Below are 12,267 nucleotides of genomic sequence, written 5' to 3'. Positions count from 1 at the left end.
ATTTGTTTTTGAGATACGCTGTTTCTACCTACAGCAAACACTTTATAGATCCTGCAGAGAGGGAGAGAGAGAAGGGGGGAGGTGGGATATGCAGTTTTCAATGGCTGTGATGACCTGCAAAAGGACGCTGACATCAGCAATAGCGTCATTCCGAAGAAAAGAGCGACGGTGACACTCCATCTCTTCGGGTACACCCTCGACGTCTCTCTTTGATGTCCAGGAGTACCGAAACTCATAGCGCTATGTTTTACAATCAGTTAAAGAACAATAAGTAAAAAAATACTACGCTTTCTTCCTGCGCCAGAGTCGTCAGCTACTTGAGCATGCAGCCTCTCTTCAGCGTTTTTCTTCTTCTCTTGTTTTTCTGGTTGTTCGAATCAAGAAAACCGCCGAACAGAAATCCGATGAGACGTAAATGACTACGCCACGCTTCTCTTCCATGGAGAGCAAAAGTACCTCGTGTGCTGCCCAATTTCTTTTTTTTCTTCTTCCACACTTGAGGCAAGTGACGCACACACAAGCATGCACATACCCTCGCCTGCGTGTGTCTGTGTCTGTGTGAATGCTATGGAAGGCAGAACATGCTCGTCTGCGAAAAGGAGGGGAATAGGCATCCCAACCAAAGCCTGCAACTCGTGTGCAGGGAAGGGTGATGTGCTTTGTGGCTCAACCTGATGCACCTATCAATTCGCAGAGGTTCCGGTTATCAGCAGAGGAGTTTCTAAAGGACCTCCTCCTCTGCCCGCGCATTCACCACTGGCTCTGTTCTTCTCTTCCGCCTTGTCTTCTGCCTTCAAACGAGACAACGTTCTTCCTGATCTCCCCCCCCCAAAACAAACAAACACCGTTTGGCGTCGCATCCCCAACAAATTATCAATGCCTTTTATGTTTCCAACCTCAGGACACCGCTTACCGCTTGAACCTTTGAGGGAAAAGCCAAAGTAAGGATATCTGCGTCTTGACGTGAACCAAGGTGACGACGCAGCGTTGCGTTTGTGCCTCTCGGTTACAAACCGTTACCGACTACCGCTCACACAAACACACAAAGCGAGACAACAGATAGTTATTGCTGCTCCCTTGTCACGCGCCAAAGATACCTGCTCTTAAAAAGAAAACCCTTCTGTCAAAGCTGTTGTCTTCCCGCCGTAATATATAAGATGTCCTGCGAGCGCATTGACCCAAAGGACTTTCACGGTCCTGCCGCAACGCAGTATACCCAGAACAGTCTGCAGGAGCTCGCCAACAACCCCCAGTTCCGATCCTACGTGCACCACGTCGAGTACAAGGAGCGTCTTTACCTCACCTGGTTCCTTGCCCCGTTTACGTTGTTCGGCGTTCTGTACTTCCATCTTGCCATGTTTGGCAGCAATGGCGTCAACCTTTTCATGGAACCCTCCGCCAGATCTGAGTTAGTCCTGCGCGACGCTCCACTCGGGGTGATCGTGGCGACGCTCATACTGCTGTTCTACGCCATTCCGTGCATCATCATCAGTCCTTTTGCCGGGTTCTTTGAGGAGCAGAGCCGGTGGGCTAGTCTCGCCGTGCTGCTCTTCACCACGGGTGCAAACGTCGCCGCCGTTTCCTTTGGGGGGCCGCGTCTGCATTACCCGCCGTTTCTGACGACGTCACCAACGCTGCCGGAGATGATTTCTACGTGGAGTCCGATGGACATCGCGGGCGTCTTTGTGCGTGACATTTTGGTGCGCCGTGCGCTGTGCTTGGAGGGCTTCGTCGTTGCCGGGTACGCGGTTGCCGTGTGGCGGCGCAGCTACTGGCGGCGCGCGTGGCACCCACCGCTACCGCTGCTGACGATTCCGCTGAGCGTTGGCCTTGCCGGAGTGGGCTGGTGGGTCGTTTTCCAGAAAGCCATCCCTCTTTTCCTGGATGCGCTCGGCACGCCCACGCCCGTGGCGGAGGCACTGCACTGGTCGGCGGTGCAAGCCGACCCCATGGGAGCTGTGAATCTCTGCGGGCGTGTGGTGAAGGAAATCGTCCTTCGGTTGCAGCAGGATGTGCTGCCGCTGGTGGAGCGACGGGAGCTTCCCTTTGCCTTCCGAGACGCCTCCGCATGTTTGTCGCTCTACCTCGCCGCTTCTTCGATGGCGTTGGTGCATCTGCTCCTCCTCTTCGCGAAACCGGTGCTCGATTTTGTTGTGGATGCTTTTTTCTTTCTACTCCCTACTGATCCTACTGTTTGGGGTCTCGCGATGTTGGCCAGCATTGGTTCGTTCGTCTCACTCTGGCGCGCCGCAGAGGGGTCTGAGTACGCGGTGTATCTAGCAAGTTTAGCGTGTTTGGCGGCCGCTCTTCTGTTCAACGGCTTTGTGGCGTGATGACATCCTTCGTACAGGAAAGGTGTTTTAGTTTTCTTTGATATACGGAAGGGAAATGCAACGAAAAATAAAGGGACAATTAGATGTTGGCGATGAGACCTCAGCTGAACGGCGCAAGACCGTCGCACCAACTGGTCATGAACCCGCAAGGTGGTTTGCTCTTGCGCTTTGGTCTCGTTAGACTGCCCCACACGGCTGTTTTTACTTCTCACTTTTGACGTTTTATATAAATCAGCTCAACTCCCAACGACTGCTCTCATGGTATGAGTAAAAGAGAGTAAGTGGGCAGAGAGTGCACTAGATCTGGTGGGATGAACAAACGTTTAACCATGCACCGCAGCGAAGAGAGTTGTGGGTGCGAAGTGTCAAAAAAACAAACAGAAAAATACCTTCGAGTAACATGCAGAGCGTCTGCTTAGCTGGTGCGTTTCAGTAAGTGCACTGAAGATCAAGTTTCCGCGTTCGGTTTTTTTAACCTGCGTCGTGACGCGCAACCACTTCACCGCTTTTTCGTGTATCTTTGTGAAACTTCATTTACGCCAAGGAAGATGTTGCAGTAGATGGCGTCTTGAGAGCTTCTACAATACGCTGCACAGTTACACCTGGTCTGCTGTACGTAATGTTCTCGTTGCTTCATCTCCCTTTCGTTGTTTGGTTTTTCTCTTGTCCCCGTTTTGTGGTGCATACAGTGCTATCAGTTGGTCCGCTATCACACACAACTTAAAATTTTCAAGGTGCACTTCGCAAGACTGTGGGTTTCGCACAGAATAAAAAAGGACACACCATTTTTTGTTTTGTAGGAGTTAGTCACCGCAATGGACCGTACGGATGGTGAAGCAGCGAACGCTGCCATGGAATGCGGTGAGGCTGCTGCTCCCAGCCAGCCGGCGCCACCTCCGGTGGAGAAAACCGCTGCCCTCCCTGACACGGCCGCCGGCGCCGCTCAATCTTTTCCTAATCGAGAGGAAGAGGAAGGCGATGAGGAAGAGGTGGAAGAAGAAGAGGTGGAGGATGAAGAGGAGGAAGACGAGGAGGACGAGGAGGACGAGGAGGAGGAAGACGAAGAGCTTGACGGAGAGGTCAGCGAGGAGGAAGAGGAGCACGAGTATGAGGCAGAGGAGACGGTAAACTCCAACGCCACGACGGTCAAACCAATCACCATCACGGTAGGCAACCGCGAGTACAAGCTTTCTTCGTTTGTCAAGAACAGAGGTTTGTCGTACGTGCCGGGGAAACTGAAGTCCAACCCGGCCGCCACCTTCACCCCTTGCGTCATCGCTGCACCGCACAGCATCCTGGGCTGCCAGCATCTGCATTTAGCGAATCGTGGCATCCTCGTGCGGGACCGCTACATCCGTCTGAATATGCTTGTCGACAACCGCGGGAAGGAGGCGCTGCTGCGCAACCCAGAAAGATCGCTGAAGATGCAGATCTGCCGCCGTGACGTGGAGGGCAGTGACAAGGAATCCCACAACCCGGCCACCTGCTCTGATTTGCATCTCCTGCCCAACATCGTTTTTATCGGCATTCCTGGACTGCGGACGGCGTACTTCGAGGCGGAGCTGCGCTTTAACCTGGCGCTGACGAAGCTGAAGGAGCAACCGTGGGAGACGCAGTGCGGGACGTGGTGCCGCGGGCGCCGCTCGCACGTCGTCACCACCTGCTCATTCTTGCACTACAACCACGGCAACAACCACACGGAGAAGCCGCACCCGCCGCACCGTCCGCTGGCCGCCATCCCGGACCTCACGCCGAGCCGCCCACCGCAGGAAACGGACGCTGCGCGCCGCCGCGGTCGCGGTGGCCGTGGTGGCCGTGGGGGCCGCGGTGGCAGGGGCGGCAGAGGTGGCAGGGGAGGTTATCGAGGACGTGGGGGTCGCGGCGATCGTGGCCGCGGTCGTGGTGCTGGACGAGGGGCACCGCGTGACATCCTTCCCAAAGCGTCTCAGGCCGGCTACGCCCCTCCGACGGTTGACGCAGCTGAGGCAAGGAGTGCGGCAGCTGCCGTTGCTGCCGCTCCTGCGAAGAGCAAAGCGGCAACGAGTGGCCCCGCTGCTCTCGCTGCGCCGGATTGGATAGCACATGAGGAGCAGGAGGACAGCAAAGCAGATAACGGACTGCGGAATCTTCTGTTCGTTCTTTTGGCTGTCTTTGGAATTCTCATTGCTGTTCTGCTCACTCGACAAGAAGGGTCTACGCGTGGGGAGGCGTAGAGCTGCGTTTGACGAAAAGGACAAACACTATCTGGCGAACCGCTCTCTGACAGGCCACGCACCGTGCCGCGCGCACACGGTATCAGGTTCAGAGGACATTGCAAACGCAGCGTTGAAAACGTGAGTATTCAAAGCATAGGACGATAGGTGTGCGAGGGCACCGCTTCTCTTCTGTGTGCTTCCACTTTGTCATCCTCTTTGTTTCCTTGTGAGCCATAATTTGTTTCTCAGTGGCGTTGCTACACTTTCGGCTGCGTACGACGCTGTGCAACGCGCTTTACTTAATTGCAATAATTGTAATGCGATTAATAGGACACAACACACCCTTTCAGGCAAGTGCTGCCGACACGAACCTACCCGTAAAGAAGAGACAACATAGTTTCAGAAACGCACATAGGCGAAGCAGGCGAACATGTTTTGCCTTCTTTTCACGTTACACGTAGGTACAAGCAACGGTGTGTTCTCACTCGGATGCAGTGGGAAACACTTCGCTGTGATGAACTTACATTGCTTACTGAGTGAGATCTACAGTCCTACTAGAGGCGCGAAGCCGCGACGTACTCTTTTTTCTGTTGTTGCTCAGTCCAGCTCATGCGAGTGATTTTTCTACGCGCAGAGTTCTATGCTTGCAGAAACCTCAACTCTGCAACGTCTTTTCTTTTCTCGACAGTACTCGCTCAAACGCATCTTCCTCTTGTTTCGCGTTTTTCTTTTTCTTTCTGTCCTGACTTCGTTGTCACCGTATCGCACCACCTCCACCCCGTCTTTAACGTCATCTCCCCCCTCTCTTCCCTGACTGACCGCAAATGTAAGTTGACGTTTCATTTCGTTACTTTACCCCGTTCGGGATAAAAAAGTGCTACTTTGTGTCTTCTTCCCTGCTTTTCAAACTCTTCTACTCTTGCTCCGTACTGCTAACCCTAAAAGAAAAAAGAAAACATGCGCTCCTCTGCCAAGTTCCTTGTGTGCTTTGTGGCGCTGTTTACCGTGCTGCTGGCCACAACCGTGAGCGGCCTCTACGTCGCTCCCAAGGCCGCGCCGCTCCTGCACAAGGATTTCATCGCTGAGATCAACGCGAAGGCGAAGGGCCAGTGGACGGCTTCTGCGGAGAATGGTCACGTAATCACCGGCAAGAGCCGCGATGAAATCCGGCGCCTGATGGGTGTGCGTGACATGCGCAACGACGCCCTCCCGCAGCGCGTCTTCACGAAACAGGAGCTGGCGCGGGACATCCCGGAGTCGTTCGACTCGGCCGAGAACTGGCCGCAGTGCAAAACCATCTCCGAGATCCGCGACCAGTCGAGCTGCGGCTCCTGCTGGGCCATCGCCGCTACGGAGTCCATGTCGGACCGCTACTGCACCCTCAGGAACATCACGGACCGCCGCATCTCTACGGGCGACCTGCTGTCCTGTTGCATCGTGTGCGGCATGGGTTGCAACGGCGGCTTCCCGTCGGCGGCGTGGATGTGGTGGGTCTGGACGGGTCTGACGACGGAAACGTGCCAGCCCTACCCCTTTGCCCCGTGCGCTCACCACACGAACAGCAGCAAGTACCCCGCCTGCCCGAGCACCATCTACGACACCCCCTCGTGCAACTCCACCTGCACCAACTCGCAGGACAAGATGGTCAAGTACAAGGGCACCTCATCGTACGGCGTCCGCGACGAGGAGGGCTACCAGCGCGAGTTGATGGCGGGCGGCCCGTTTGAGGTCGCCTTCGACGTGTACGCCGACTTCACGGCCTACAAGAGCGGCGTTTACAGCCACGTCACCGGCGAACGCCTTGGCGGACATGCCGTGCGGCTGGTCGGCTGGGGCGTGCAGAACGGCGTGAAGTACTGGAAGATCGCGAACAGCTGGAACGGTGACTGGGGTGACAACGGCTACTTCCTCATCAAGCGTGGCGAAAACGAGTGCGGTGTTGAAAGCACCGGCGTCTCCGGCGTCCCCGCCACCGATTAAAAGAGACAAGAGAAAGTGAAGATGGCCCCGAAATATATATATATATATAATCCCGTTTTTCTCTTTTGATTCTTACACCGCCGCAGTGCCACACACCCACACACACACAATGACAGAGACGCTGTGGAAATTGCGTCCGTCGCGGCGTTCCCATGCACGCGGAAGTGCGTGCACAACTCGTGGGCTTTCAGTTTTCTTCTTTTTCTTTTGAAACACGCTGATGGAAAAATTGATGATATCTTTTCTTTTTACGTTTCTTCGAACGACGGAGCCGCAGTGGTGTTTTCCTCTTTTTCCGTTTTCTTTCCTTCAATTTATTTATTTCTCAACTAGGCTAAATTTTCGTTTGCTATGTTTTTTGTTTATCGCTTTTGTCGATAGAACGCCTCAGTGTGGCTGCCTTTCCTTTTCCCTTTTTTGAAATTTACTAAGCAGATACGCTACGCTGTTGCGTTGATCCATCCACATATACATGACCCTTTGTCTTCGATTTGTTTCCCTTGCGTGAAATCAGCAGAGCAGCATCATCTACACTTACGAGCTCTTTTTTTTCTGAGGAAAGAGGAAACGTCGAGCAGCAAGGAGTTCAAAAAACTGCAAAATATAAAGAAACGATAAATTTGTTTGCATCCCTGTCACGGTTAATGAAGCGCTTCGAAAGAAGCAGAAGTGGTGGCCAATGCTGAAGCAAAAGGTGGAGACCGGAAAGCACTCAACGTTCTACGTTTGTGTTCGCGAAGGCACACCCGCACCCGCACACAGCATTATTCGTTGTTTCCTCTTTTGCTTTCGCATCTGAATGAAGGAGTGCGGCATTGCCGCTTCTTTTTTCTTCTCCGCGGAAAAGAAGACAAGGCGCATTGCTCTCTGCTTTCCAGCTTCTCACTACTCTTTCGTCGGTGACTTGTATTCACACCGGTAATCTGTATGTACACACACACAACGTGCGCAGAGGGATTGTTATTTTTCAACTATTGAGTGAAAGCGTCAAGAAGAAAAGAAAACTCGCCACCTTTTTGAAACGTGCGTCTTATGCCAGGTCTGCGGCGCTACCTCCGACGCATCTTCCAACGCCATTCGTTCGAAGGTGCACCGATAATCGCACGTGGAGTGCGTTGGTGCAATGATGCGCTGAATACTATCATCTGTGGAGTCGTAGTGATGATCAATGGCTATGAAAAAAGTGCAGCGCGCTTATTTTAACTGCAAGAATTGGAATGCGACTAGTGGAACACAACATACCCTTTCAGGCAAGTGCTGCCGACACGAACCTACCCGTAAAGAAGAGACAACATAGTTTCAGAAACGCACATAGGCGAAGCAGGCGAACATGTTTTGCCTTCTTTTCACGTTACACGTAGGTACAAGCAACGGTGTGTTCTCACTCGGATGCAGTGGGAAACACTTCGCTGTGATGAACTTACATTGCTTACTGAGTGAGATCTACAGTCCTACTAGAGGCGCGAAGCCGCGACGTACTCTTTTTTCTGTTGTTGCTCAGTCCAGCTCATGCGAGTGATTTTTCTACGCGCAGAGTTCTATGCTTGCAGAAACCTCAACTCTGCAACGTCTTTTCTTTTCTCGACAGTACTCGCTCAAACGCATCTTCCTCTTGTTTCGCGTTTTTCTTTTTCTTTCTGTCCTGACTTCGTTGTCACCGTATCGCACCACCTCCACCCCGTCTTTAACGTCATCTCCCCCCTCTCTTCCCTGACTGACCGCAAATGTAAGTTGACGTTTCATTTCGTTACTTTACCCCGTTCGGGATAAAAAAGTGCTACTTTGTGTCTTCTTCCCTGCTTTTCAAACTCTTCTACTCTTGCTCCGTACTGCTAACCCTAAAAGAAAAAAGAAAACATGCGCTCCTCTGCCAAGTTCCTTGTGTGCTTTGTGGCGCTGTTTACCGTGCTGCTGGCCACAACCGTGAGCGGCCTCTACGTCGCTCCCAAGGCCGCGCCGCTCCTGCACAAGGATTTCATCGCTGAGATCAACGCGAAGGCGAAGGGCCAGTGGACGGCTTCTGCGGAGAATGGTCACGTAATCACCGGCAAGAGCCGCGATGAAATCCGGCGCCTGATGGGTGTGCGTGACATGCGCAACGACGCCCTCCCGCAGCGCGTCTTCACGAAACAGGAGCTGGCGCGGGACATCCCGGAGTCGTTCGACTCGGCCGAGAACTGGCCGCAGTGCAAAACCATCTCCGAGATCCGCGACCAGTCGAGCTGCGGCTCCTGCTGGGCCATCGCCGCTACGGAGTCCATGTCGGACCGCTACTGCACCCTCAGGAACATCACGGACCGCCGCATCTCTACGGGCGACCTGCTGTCCTGTTGCATCGTGTGCGGCATGGGTTGCAACGGCGGCTTCCCGTCGGCGGCGTGGATGTGGTGGGTCTGGACGGGTCTGACGACGGAAACGTGCCAGCCCTACCCCTTTGCCCCGTGCGCTCACCACACGAACAGCAGCAAGTACCCCGCCTGCCCGAGCACCATCTACGACACCCCCTCGTGCAACTCCACCTGCACCAACTCGCAGGACAAGATGGTCAAGTACAAGGGCACCTCATCGTACGGCGTCCGCGACGAGGAGGGCTACCAGCGCGAGTTGATGGCGGGCGGCCCGTTTGAGGTCGCCTTCGACGTGTACGCCGACTTCACGGCCTACAAGAGCGGCGTTTACAGCCACGTCACCGGCGAACGCCTTGGCGGACATGCCGTGCGGCTGGTCGGCTGGGGCGTGCAGAACGGCGTGAAGTACTGGAAGATCGCGAACAGCTGGAACGGTGACTGGGGTGACAACGGCTACTTCCTCATCAAGCGTGGCGAAAACGAGTGCGGTGTTGAAAGCACCGGCGTCTCCGGCGTCCCCGCCACCGATTAAAAGAGACAAGAGAAAGTGAAGATGGCCCCGAAATATATATATATATATAATCCCGTTTTTCTCTTTTGATTCTTACACCGCCGCAGTGCCACACACCCACACACACACAATGACAGAGACGCTGTGGAAATTGCGTCCGTCGCGGCGTTCCCATGCACGCGGAAGTGCGTGCACAACTCGTGGGCTTTCAGTTTTCTTCTTTTTCTTTTGAAACACGCTGATGGAAAAATTGATGATATCTTTTCTTTTTACGTTTCTTCGAACGACGGAGCCGCAGTGGTGTTTTCCTCTTTTTCCGTTTTCTTTCCTTCAATTTATTTATTTCTCAACTAGGCTAAATTTTCGTTTGCTATGTTTTTTGTTTATCGCTTTTGTCGATAGAACGCCTCAGTGTGGCTGCCTTTCCTTTTCCCTTTTTTGAAATTTACTAAGCAGATACGCTACGCTGTTGCGTTGATCCATCCACATATACATGACCCTTTGTCTTCGATTTGTTTCCCTTGCGTGAAATCAGCAGAGCAGCATCATCTACACTTACGAGCTCTTTTTTTTCTGAGGAAAGAGGAAACGTCGAGCAGCAAGGAGTTCAAAAAACTGCAAAATATAAAGAAACGATAAATTTGTTTGCATCCCTGTCACGGTTAATGAAGCGCTTCGAAAGAAGCAGAAGTGGTGGCCAATGCTGAAGCAAAAGGTGGAGACCGGAAAGCACTCAACGTTCTACGTTTGTGTTCGCGAAGGCACACCCGCACCCGCACACAGCATTATTCGTTGTTTCCTCTTTTGCTTTCGCATCTGAATGAAGGAGTGCGGCATTGCCGCTTCTTTTTTCTTCTCCGCGGAAAAGAAGACAAGGCGCATTGCTCTCTGCTTTCCAGCTTCTCACTACTCTTTCGTCGGTGACTTGTATTCACACCGGTAATCTGTATGTACACACACACAACGTGCGCAGAGGGATTGTTATTTTTCAACTATTGAGTGAAAGCGTCAAGAAGAAAAGAAAACTCGCCACCTTTTTGAAACGTGCGTCTTATGCCAGGTCTGCGGCGCTACCTCCGACGCATCTTCCAACGCCATTCGTTCGAAGGTGCACCGATAATCGCACGTGGAGTGCGTTGGTGCAATGATGCGCTGAATACTATCATCTGTGGAGTCGTAGTGATGATCAATGGCTATGAAAAAAGTGCAGCGCGCTTATTTTAACTGCAAGAATTGGAATGCGACTAGTGGACACAACACACCCTTTCAGGCAAGTGCTGCCGACACGAACCTACCCGTAAAGAAGAGACAACATAGTTTCAGAAACGCACATAGGCGAAGCAGGCGAACATGTTTTGCCTTCTTTTCACGTTACACGTAGGTACAAGCAACGGTGTGTTCTCACTCGGATGCAGTGGGAAACACTTCGCTGTGATGAACTTACATTGCTTACTGAGTGAGATCTACAGTCCTACTAGAGGCGCGAAGCCGCGACGTACTCTTTTTTCTGTTGTTGCTCAGTCCAGCTCATGCGAGTGATTTTTCTACGCGCAGAGTTCTATGCTTGCAGAAACCTCAACTCTGCAACGTCTTTTCTTTTCTCGACAGTACTCGCTCAAACGCATCTTCCTCTTGTTTCGCGTTTTTCTTTTTCTTTCTGTCCTGACTTCGTTGTCACCGTATCGCACCACCTCCACCCCGTCTTTAACGTCATCTCCCCCCTCTCTTCCCTGACTGACCGCAAATGTAAGTTGACGTTTCATTTCGTTACTTTACCCCGTTCGGGATAAAAAAGTGCTACTTTGTGTCTTCTTCCCTGCTTTTCAAACTCTTCTACTCTTGCTCCGTACTGCTAACCCTAAAAGAAAAAAGAAAACATGCGCTCCTCTGCCAAGTTCCTTGTGTGCTTTGTGGCGCTGTTTACCGTGCTGCTGGCCACAACCGTGAGCGGCCTCTACGTCGCTCCCAAGGCCGCGCCGCTCCTGCACAAGGATTTCATCGCTGAGATCAACGCGAAGGCGAAGGGCCAGTGGACGGCTTCTGCGGAGAATGGTCACGTAATCACCGGCAAGAGCCGCGATGAAATCCGGCGCCTGATGGGTGTGCGTGACATGCGCAACGACGCCCTCCCGCAGCGCGTCTTCACGAAACAGGAGCTGGCGCGGGACATCCCGGAGTCGTTCGACTCGGCCGAGAACTGGCCGCAGTGCAAAACCATCTCCGAGATCCGCGACCAGTCGAGCTGCGGCTCCTGCTGGGCCATCGCCGCTACGGAGTCCATGTCGGACCGCTACTGCACCCTCAGGAACATCACGGACCGCCGCATCTCTACGGGCGACCTGCTGTCCTGTTGCATCGTGTGCGGCATGGGTTGCAACGGCGGCTTCCCGTCGGCGGCGTGGATGTGGTGGGTCTGGACGGGTCTGACGACGGAAACGTGCCAGCCCTACCCCTTTGCCCCGTGCGCTCACCACACGAACAGCAGCAAGTACCCCGCCTGCCCGAGCACCATCTACGACACCCCCTCGTGCAACTCCACCTGCACCAACTCGCAGGACAAGATGGTCAAGTACAAGGGCACCTCATCGTACGGCGTCCGCGACGAGGAGGGCTACCAGCGCGAGTTGATGGCGGGCGGCCCGTTTGAGGTCGCCTTCGACGTGTACGCCGACTTCACGGCCTACAAGAGCGGCGTTTACAGCCACGTCACCGGCGAACGCCTTGGCGGACATGCCGTGCGGCTGGTCGGCTGGGGCGTGCAGAACGGCGTGAAGTACTGGAAGATCGCGAACAGCTGGAACGGTGACTGGGGTGACAACGGCTACTTCCTCATCAAGCGTGGCGAAAACGAGTGCGGTGTTGAAAGCACCGGCGTCTCCGGCGTCCCCGCCACCGATTAA

The 12,267-nt window shown here is 53.6% G+C and overlaps 5 protein-coding genes across 10 annotated transcripts; all 5 read left to right on the top strand.

Moving 5' to 3' along the window:
• Positions 1 to 900: 900 nt before the first annotated feature.
• ABB37_04653 (hypothetical protein) lies at positions 901 to 2,333 on the top strand (the record flags this gene model as incomplete). Its single annotated transcript, XM_015802409.1, has 1 exon — positions 901 to 2,333. Exon 1 carries the CDS (start codon positions 1,158 to 1,160, stop codon positions 2,331 to 2,333), a length of 1,176 nt encoding a protein of 391 aa, XP_015658853.1. The 5' UTR covers positions 901 to 1,157.
• Positions 2,334 to 3,021: 688 nt separating this feature from the next.
• On the top strand, positions 3,022 to 4,546 carry ABB37_04652 (hypothetical protein; the record flags this gene model as incomplete). Of its 2 annotated transcripts, none has more annotated exons than XM_015802408.1 (1): positions 3,022 to 4,546. In XM_015802408.1, the coding sequence occupies exon 1, from the start codon at positions 3,149 to 3,151 to the stop codon at positions 4,544 to 4,546; it is 1,398 nt and encodes a 465-aa protein (XP_015658852.1). In that variant the 5' UTR covers positions 3,022 to 3,148. The 2 variants fall into 2 exon arrangements, with proteins under 2 accessions (XP_015658852.1, XP_015658851.1); XM_015802407.1 differs by having other exon boundaries at positions 3,031 to 4,546.
• An 812-nt stretch (positions 4,547 to 5,358) lies between these two features.
• Positions 5,359 to 6,508, top strand: ABB37_04651 (Cysteine peptidase C (CPC); the record flags this gene model as incomplete). 2 transcript variants are annotated; one of them, XM_015802406.1, is made up of 1 exon in its annotated part: positions 5,359 to 6,508. In XM_015802406.1, exon 1 carries the CDS (start codon positions 5,486 to 5,488, stop codon positions 6,506 to 6,508), a length of 1,023 nt encoding a protein of 340 aa, XP_015658850.1. In that variant the 5' UTR covers positions 5,359 to 5,485. The 2 variants fall into 2 exon arrangements, with proteins under 2 accessions (XP_015658850.1, XP_015658849.1); XM_015802405.1 differs by having other exon boundaries at positions 5,403 to 6,508.
• A 1,730-nt stretch (positions 6,509 to 8,238) lies between these two features.
• On the top strand, positions 8,239 to 9,388 carry ABB37_04650 (Cysteine peptidase C (CPC); the record flags this gene model as incomplete). 3 transcript variants are annotated; one of them, XM_015802404.1, is made up of 1 exon in its annotated part: positions 8,239 to 9,388. In XM_015802404.1, exon 1 carries the CDS (start codon positions 8,366 to 8,368, stop codon positions 9,386 to 9,388), a length of 1,023 nt encoding a protein of 340 aa, XP_015658848.1. In that variant the 5' UTR covers positions 8,239 to 8,365. The 3 variants fall into 3 exon arrangements, with proteins under 3 accessions (XP_015658848.1, XP_015658847.1, XP_015658846.1); XM_015802403.1 differs by having other exon boundaries at positions 8,283 to 9,388; XM_015802402.1 differs by having other exon boundaries at positions 8,353 to 9,388.
• Positions 9,389 to 11,117: 1,729 nt separating this feature from the next.
• ABB37_04649 (Cysteine peptidase C (CPC)) lies at positions 11,118 to 12,267 on the top strand (the record flags this gene model as incomplete). 2 transcript variants are annotated; one of them, XM_015802401.1, is made up of 1 exon in its annotated part: positions 11,118 to 12,267. In XM_015802401.1, the coding sequence occupies exon 1, from the start codon at positions 11,245 to 11,247 to the stop codon at positions 12,265 to 12,267; it is 1,023 nt and encodes a 340-aa protein (XP_015658845.1). In that variant the 5' UTR covers positions 11,118 to 11,244. The 2 variants fall into 2 exon arrangements, with proteins under 2 accessions (XP_015658845.1, XP_015658844.1); XM_015802400.1 differs by having other exon boundaries at positions 11,162 to 12,267.

Source organism: Leptomonas pyrrhocoris (assembly GCF_001293395.1).
Source record: "Leptomonas pyrrhocoris isolate H10 chromosome Unknown, whole genome shotgun sequence".
NCBI classification, from domain to species: Eukaryota; Euglenozoa; class Kinetoplastea; order Trypanosomatida; family Trypanosomatidae; genus Leptomonas; species Leptomonas pyrrhocoris.
This window is presented reverse-complemented; position numbering and strand designations above follow the sequence as displayed.